We start from the raw sequence: 8093 nt of genomic DNA, 5'->3' as shown, positions 1-8093 counted from the left end.
CGACACAAAAACTTTCTCTCACCTAGAGCTTTCGACCAGTCACTCTGGTCTTCCTCAGTAGACTGACCCAGAGAGGCTTGTCACGTGGCTTCTTTGAAGTGTGACGTCAACACTGGGTCAGTCTACTGAGGAAGACCAGAGTGACTGGTCGAAAGCTCTAGGTGAGAGAAAGTTTGTGTGTTGGATGAAAATCACGTAGTAATCAAGGCTGAAGGGAACACACAGGACCGCCACCACAAAGTCGGAGAACGCGAGGTTCGCGATCATGAGGTTGGTCTTAGTCCGGGCTTTCTTGTACCGCCCTGTAGCATACATGTAGAAGATGAAATACATTTTGTACTAATACTATCATGAAAGTTCATCTGTTAGTTGTTACATGTATAAAGTTGATACTTTTCATCCGACACAAAATCTTTCACCTAGAGCTTTCGACCAGTCACTCTGGTCTTCTTCAGTCGACTGACCCAGTGTTGACGTCACACTTCAAAGAAGCCACGTGACAAGTCTCACTGGGTCGGTCTACTGAGGAAGACCAGAGTAACTGGTCGAAAGCTCTAGGTGAGAGAAAGTTTTTGTGTCGGATGAAAATCCCGTAGTAATCCAGGCTGAAAGGAACGCACAGGATCGCCACCACAAAATCGGAGAATACGAGGTTTGCGATCAGAAGGTTGGTCTTAGTCCGCGCTTTCTTGTACCGCCCTGTAGCATAGAAGACGAAATACATTTTGTACTTGATTGTAAATTGTATCTGTATGAACTTTCATGATAATATTAGTAAAAAATGTATTTAATCTTCTACATGTATGCTACAGGGCGGTACAAGAAAGCGCGGACCAAGACGAACCTCCTGATCGCGAACCTCGCGTTCTCCGACTTTGTGGTGGCGGTCCTGTGCGTGCCGTTCAGTCTGGATTACTACGTGATACACGACCGAGCGTGGCGCTACGGGGGCGAGATGTGCGCCGTGGTCAACTACGTCAAGACGGTGTCTCTTCACGTGTCCACCAACGCGCTCGTCGTTATTGGTGTAGACAGGTAAGGAGAAGATAGCCTCCATCAGGCCTTTCTACGGGAATACGGATCGTAGAATTCGGCAATAAAGGGACTAAAATTGGCCAACGGAGTCCGGCCGCGGGAGGTAGTTTCTTTTCCTCCGAAAATGAGCGGATTAGTTTTATTGCCTTTCATCGCACATCATTTCTACAGACTAACTGCGCGGTCAATCAAGGCGGCCAAACTCCACTGGCAATTATTCTCCTATATATAGCCAGCGTAGTTAGTCTGGTAGAGACTAAAGAGAAGATCTGTTCTTATTGATTTTGATTATTCCAGGTACATCACCATAGTCCGTCCGCGTTGGCGGCGTGTGGGTAAGACGGGCGCCATCTTGGTGTCCGCCGGTGTGTGGGTGGTGTCCATCCTCATCGCCGTTCCCTCCGCAAAGATAATCATTATGAATTTATCGTACATTGTACCTCTTTCTCTTTTACTCCAGATACATCACCATAGTCCGTCCCCGGTGGCGGCGTGTGGGGAAGACGGGCGCCATGTTGGTGTCCGCCGGTGTGTGGCTCCTCTCCATCCTCATCGCCGTTCCCTCCGCAAAGTTCATCAGGATGTAAAGAATTTATCATACCTGTTTCTTCCTCTTTCTTTTTTTACGCTAGGTACATAACCATAGTCCGTCCCCGTTGGCGGCGTGTGGGTAAGACGGGCGCCATGTTGGTGTCCGCCGGTGTCTGGCTCCTCTCCATTCTCATCGCCGTTCCCTCCGCAAAGCTTATCAGGATGTAAAGAATTTATCATACCTGTTTCTTCCTCTTTCTTTTTTTACGCTAGGTACATAACCATAGTCCGTCCCCGTTGGCGGCGGGTGGGGAAGACGGGCGCCATGTTGGTGTCCGCCGGTGTGTGGCTCCTCTCCATCCTCATCGCCGTTCCCTCAGCAAAGTTCTCCCTCGTGCGGCCGAACCTGCGCCGCCACCACCAGGGCTACTCCTTCTGCGGAGTCGTGTGGAACGCCCGGCACCTCACCGTCTACAAGGGGTATGTAACAAATGGTCTTTCTGCCTGGTAGGATCTTGGTTAGAGTGTCTTAGACTCTCACTGTAATGACCTGGTTATCTTAGCCTTTCACTCTAAGAAACGCCAAACCAGGTTCGAGGTTTGAAAGTGCCATGGCCTGGGTAACGTTTTTTAACGTCCGTTGCAAAAAGGAAAAAAGTATGCGTCAATAACAGAAGACCAAAATAGTAAAGAGGACAGAAATAAAAGACTTGGTTGTGTAAAAAGAATCTCAGTGTCTTACCAACCTGATGAAACTATTCACGGGACCCCAGAGCGCCTAACGCAGTGATTGGCCCTGCTACAGGTACTACGGCAGTATGTTGGCGTTCCAGTTCGTGCTGCCGGTGGTGGTCATGGCGGTCTGTTCCTTACCCGTCATCTGGAAAGTCTTTCACAGGGAACTGCCGGGAATTCTTACAGACGCTATAAGGGAGAAGGTTTGTTTTGTTTTAATGTTTACTGAAGGAGAGCATATCGCATTTGCTCAGTTTCTTCCTCTTCTTCTCCAAACAAATAAGGCCAATGACCTGACACAGACGTCCGTCACCACGGTAGCTGGTGTTGGATTACATCATGTTGCAATTTTATAGTGGGAGGGATTTTGACACCTGTCACCATATATATGAAATGTGTTTGAGTAAGAATTAATAGAGCAGACTATATGCGAAGATAAATATTATGCATTTGCTTTGTAAATGTTACATGAATGTTTTATCTATTCGCACACTGTATACACATAACATAATAAGAAAGAGTATTACAACCAATAGGCTAAAAATTAATACGACTGAAACATTCCACAGGTGCAGAGGTCCAAGAGGAAAACGCTCCGCCTGGTTCTGATCCTCGCTCTGTTCGTGCTGTGCTGGGCGCCGTATTACGTCTACGCCGCTCTGAGGGACTTTCACCACGTCCTGACCCTCACCGACCTCAACACCAACATTTTTTACGCCGTGGAGGCTGCCGCCATGGGCAACAGTGTGATAAACACCTGCGTGTACGTGGCGTTTAACAAGAACGTCACCAACTTCGTGAGAATGCTCGCCAAGGACTGCCGCGGTCTGCACCAGACTACAGAGTCCAACACACAACAGATAATGCTCCCTTCTGATGGAGAAGAAGAAGAATATGATAATATAACGTTACTGAGTTACATAGGAAGTGAGAATTTCAAACAAAACTTTCATCGTTGTAGAGAGACTACTTTATAAAATGACTGTATCGTCTTCATCTTTTTCAGTCCTCGTCTGAAAGGAACGAAATAAAACGTGTGATCTCCGAGCAGATCCTTTAGAGATTTCCACCATATTTTACCGACCTCAACACCAACATTTTTTACGCCGTGGAGGCTGCTGCCATGGGCAACAGTGTGATAAACACCTGCGTGTACGTGGCGTTTAACAAGAACGTCACCAACTTCGTGAGAATGCTCGCCAAGGAGTGCCGTGGTCTGCACCAGACTGCAGAGTCCAACACACAACAGATAATGCTTCCTTCTGATGGAGAAGAAGATAACCATTATGATGATGATGTAACGTTACTGAGTTATATGTCAACCATAGGAAGTGAGAGCTTCAGACAGATCTTTGATCGGTGTCAAGAGACTACTCTGTAAAACGTTTGTATCGTCTTCATCTTTTTAAGCCCGTGTCTAAAAGGAAGGAAATAAAATGTGTAATCTCCAAGCAGATTCCTTGAGAGATTTCCACCATGTTTTACCGACCTCAACACCAACATTTTTTACGCCGTGGAGGCTGCGGCCATGGGGAACATTTGTATCGTCTTTATCTTTTTGAACCCGTGTCTAAAAGGAACGAAATAAAATGTGTAATCTCCAAGCAGATTCCTTGAGAGATTTCCACCATGTTTTACCGACCTCAACACCAACATTTTTTACGCCGTGGAGGCTGCGGCCATGGGCAACAGTGTGATAAACACCTGCGTGTACGTGGCGTTTAACAAGAACGTCACCAACTTCGTGAGAATCCTCGCCAAGGACTGCCGCGGTCTGCACCAGACTGCAGAGTCCAACACACAACAGATAATGCTTCCTTCTGATGGAGAAGAAGAAGAATATGATAATATAACGTTACTGAGTTACATAGGAAGTGAGAATTTCAAACAAAACTTTCATCGTTGTAGAGAGACTACTTTATAAAATGGCTGTATCGTCTTCATCTTTTTCAGTCCTCGTCTGAAAGGACCTAAATAAAATGAGTAATCTCCAAGCAGATTCTTTGAGAGATTTCCACCATGTTTTACCGACCTCAACACCAACATTTTTTACGCCGTGGAGGCTGCCGCCATGGGCAACAGTGTGATAAACACCTGCGTGTACGTGGCGTTTAACAAGAACGTCACCAACTTCGTGAGAATCCTCGCCAAGGACTGCCTCGGTCTGCAGCAGACTGTAGGGCACGATACTGCACAAGTTATGCTTCCTTCTGATGAAGAAGAAGAAGAATAAGAATATGATAATGTAACGTTACTGAGTTATATAGGAAGTGAGAATTTCAAACAAAACTTTGATCGTTGTAGAGAGACTACTTTATAAAATGATTGTATCGTCTTCATCTTTTTGAGTCCGTGTCTGAAAGGACCTAAATAAAATGAGTAATCTCCAAGCAGATTCTTTGAGAGATTTCCACCATGTTTTACCGACCTCAACACCAACATTTTTTTACGCCGTGGAGGCTGCTGCCATGGGGAACAGCGTTATAAACACCTGCGTGTACGTGGCGTTTAACAAGAACGCCACCAACTTCGTGAGAATTCTCGCCAAGGAGTGCCGCGGTCTGCACCAGACTACAGAGTCCAACACACAACAGATAATGCTTCCTTCTGAATCTATTTATCGTTATTTATTGTCTTCGTCAGAAGGACTATGAAATTGTCTCGCCGGAGTGTGGGGAACTGCGGATTTTGCGATATAACTCTGGAAGGCATGATTCGACGTCCATGATTTTTGGCAGGCAGATTACCGCTGTTGAGGCCGAAGTCAAGTACAAGTTTCGGCTTCGTGGGGGGTCCGTGCGTCACGTTAGTGCACCTTTTGTGGCTTGTTAGCAAGATAACTCAAGTATTTGTAAAATGTTGATTATAATTCTTGGTGTGGTGCTTACTATTGTCGGGACCAAGGTTAAGTTCGTTACTGAGCTTCGTGGGGGGTTTCGTTGTGACTACAGGGGGCATTTTTTAAATTTTTCTTGTGAGCAGGATAACTTTTGTATGTGTGGATGGAAGTTAATGAAATTTGATAGGCATGTTACTGTCGTGGTCTCCAAGATTGAGTTCAAAGATGAGAGTCGTGAAGGTCGTTATGTCCCCGTAATAGGACCTTTTGTGTTTAGAAATCCCCCCCTACATCTGCTTGGAGACAGCCGACAGCTGGATATAGCCAGGGAACCCCATGATGGGATGGGATCAAATGACGTTACATTGAGGGATTGTACTATAACTTCAGCAGGGGGAGGATAGGTTGGACATATGCCAGGTTATTTTCTACGGCCACACCAAGTAATTGCTATGGATGACGTCCACTGGAGACCTTAAATCTAATTACCTTAAATTTAAGGCAAGCGCACAATAAAAACACGAAGGGCCGAAAAACGAGATGCCTAGATTTGGAATATACTAACTGTAGAAGTACAAATGTTAGGACACAAAGAACACAAGAAACAAGTCTTCTATTTGTCATAAAGACAAATTAACAAAACAGCAGTAGTCACCCTGTTCTGATTCTTTCCTTTATAACATCTTCTCTTATTATATTTTGCGTGTGACACTTTCAACACAGAAAGAATTTCTTGAACGTTTTTTTTTTCCATTAACAGTCCAAACTCAAATAACGTAGAGGGGGGGGGGGGCTAACACGGGTGACGACGCATCTGTATAATCTGCGGCAAACCGTTTCAGGGTGTTCTGTACCATAAAAATAGTACAGAGATTCTTTTGTTCTTTAGACCAAATTGATTATTAAAAAGAGTGAAGAATACGCATGTTAATTTCTCTAGAACGATGTACCTCTGACGAAGACATGAGATCTCCGACCTCTAGTTTTATCATAAGACGGCTGGGTAGCCCCATTCAGATTACATTAGCTTTCCAAGGGGGCCCAGCAAAATTACACAAGACATTGTTACTTACAGTAAGACAAGAGTGGACAACATACAGTAAACATGAAAGTCCGATGCGTTAAAACAGAGTCATAGTCCTGTACTCAAAGTCCTAGCCGTTCAAAGGTCAAAAGGCACGAAAGTCAAGGAATGGAGGTCAGAGGTCAGGTTTCATGTGACGTATGTTCAAGCCTGCTTTAAACTGAGAAGTACATGAAGAAGAAGAAGATGAATATGATGATGATGTAACGTTACTGAGTTACATATCAACCGTAGGAAGTGAGAGCTTCAGACAAAATTTTGATCGGTGCAAGGAGACTACTTTGTAAAACGTTTGTATCATTTTTAATGTTTTTTCTCAGTTTACTCTCAGTTTACTTTCTTCCTCTTCTTCTCCAAACAAATAAAGTCAATGTCCTGGACCAGACGTCTGTCACCATGGCAACTAGTACTTCAGCAGTGTTGGGTTACATTTTGTAGCAGGACAGAGTTGGAGAGGCTGCTATATATAGCCAGTGGAGTTAGTCTGGTAGAGACTATGTTTTATAGACGCCAATTAACAGTTCAGCATCTGTTTGTTGTTTTTCTTCTGGTAGCATCAAATAAATAGCTGCCGTCCTGAAATTGCATTCGATACCTTAAAATCGACAGGGCAGTATTTATCGGGCAGTATTTTATTTATCTTTTTGAGTCACTTGATACATTTCTTTCCGCTACAAAACGTTTCGATTGTCCTTCCAGTGATACCACTTAAGATATTATTATATGCCATGATACAAAGTTGAAAAGTGAAAAATTGTGGACTATTCTATAGCCCGATAGTTGCTAGTATATTTTCAAACAATAACAAACTTGGCGCATGGCGCAGACTTTTGATACTTCGTGTTAACCCACAGGTCAACATTGCGTTATCCTGGACATGGAACAGGTGCGAGATTCTCACACTTTTGACATAAAGCCAAGTTAAGTTAATCTTATGTACACAGTGATAGCTGGTGTGTTACGCCGAAGGACGGTTATACCGGCTATACAGATACAGAAGCTGGTGTGTTACGCCGAAGGGCTGTTATACCGGCTATACAGATACAGAAGCTGGTGTGTTACGCCGAAGGGCGGTTATACCGGCTATACAGATACAGAAAGCTGGTGTGTTACGCCGAAGGACGGTTATACCGCCTATACAGATGGTGTGTTACGCCGAAGGGTGGTTATACCGGCTATACAGATGGTGTGTTACGCCGAAGAGTGGTTATACCGGCTATACGGTTATCACAACCCTTCAGAAAGACACAAAGAAAACAAAAACGACAGATTTGCATTAAAGAAAGTTTATTTTGGCTTCTCCACGGGCGCTGTGGACGAGCGTGCGGTCAGCCCGAGAGGACGCCCCCCGTAGCAGTAGTACAGGTTGCTAACGGGGAGAACCTGTCCCCCCACGTCTTCCACCTGCACTCACACATGGCACCGTCCACTGCAACTGGCTCCCCCGCGGGGATAATGGAACCGTCCCAGGCGAAACAGTTCGGGCCTGTGAAGAAAACAGATAACGGCATATTGACTCAGTTGTGTAAGTGTGTAGCCTCTACCAGGCTTCGGGAGGAAAGAGTAGAAATCCGGAGGCGGCTGGAAAGAGTAGTTGGCCAAATATTAATAAAGAGATAACATGCCGGGGGAGTTGGTCCGCTAGAGAGCACGGTTCAGGTGGGTCAAACTACCAACTCCCCCGGCATGTTATCTCTCTATTTCGCCAACTTCTACTCTTTCCAGCCGCTCCCAAAAGCCTGGTAGAGGCTATAAGTGTTCTGAGCTACATGTAGTCTCCACCAGACTCTCTGGGATTAAAAACGTACCAGAAAATAATTACTCGTAGCAGAAAAATTGCCAACGATGTAATGGTGAATGATTTGCCAC

The 8093-nt window shown here is 45.0% G+C and overlaps 1 protein-coding gene across 1 annotated transcript in view; it reads left to right on the top strand.

Moving 5' to 3' along the window:
• LOC109463505 overlaps positions 1–3682 on the top strand; it is a 16295-nt gene extending 12613 nt beyond the window's left edge. The window contains exons 9-13 of the mRNA XM_019760339.1: positions 813–1035; positions 1840–2046; positions 2372–2504; positions 2871–3228; positions 3630–3682. Of these exons, the coding sequence (XP_019615898.1) occupies positions 813–1035; positions 1840–2046; positions 2372–2504; positions 2871–3228; positions 3630–3682 (974 nt within the window). The remainder of the gene's footprint in view (positions 1–812; positions 1036–1839; positions 2047–2371; positions 2505–2870; positions 3229–3629) is intronic.
• The last annotated feature ends 4411 nt before the right edge of the window (positions 3683–8093 follow it).

Source organism: Branchiostoma belcheri, unplaced genomic scaffold, assembly GCF_001625305.1.
Source record: "Branchiostoma belcheri isolate BF01 breed outbred unplaced genomic scaffold, Haploidv18h27 scaffold127, whole genome shotgun sequence".
Lineage (NCBI taxonomy): Eukaryota > Metazoa > Chordata > Leptocardii > Amphioxiformes > Branchiostomatidae > Branchiostoma > Branchiostoma belcheri.
Note: the sequence above shows the minus strand (reverse complement) of the source record. Positions and strands in the feature narration are given on the sequence as shown.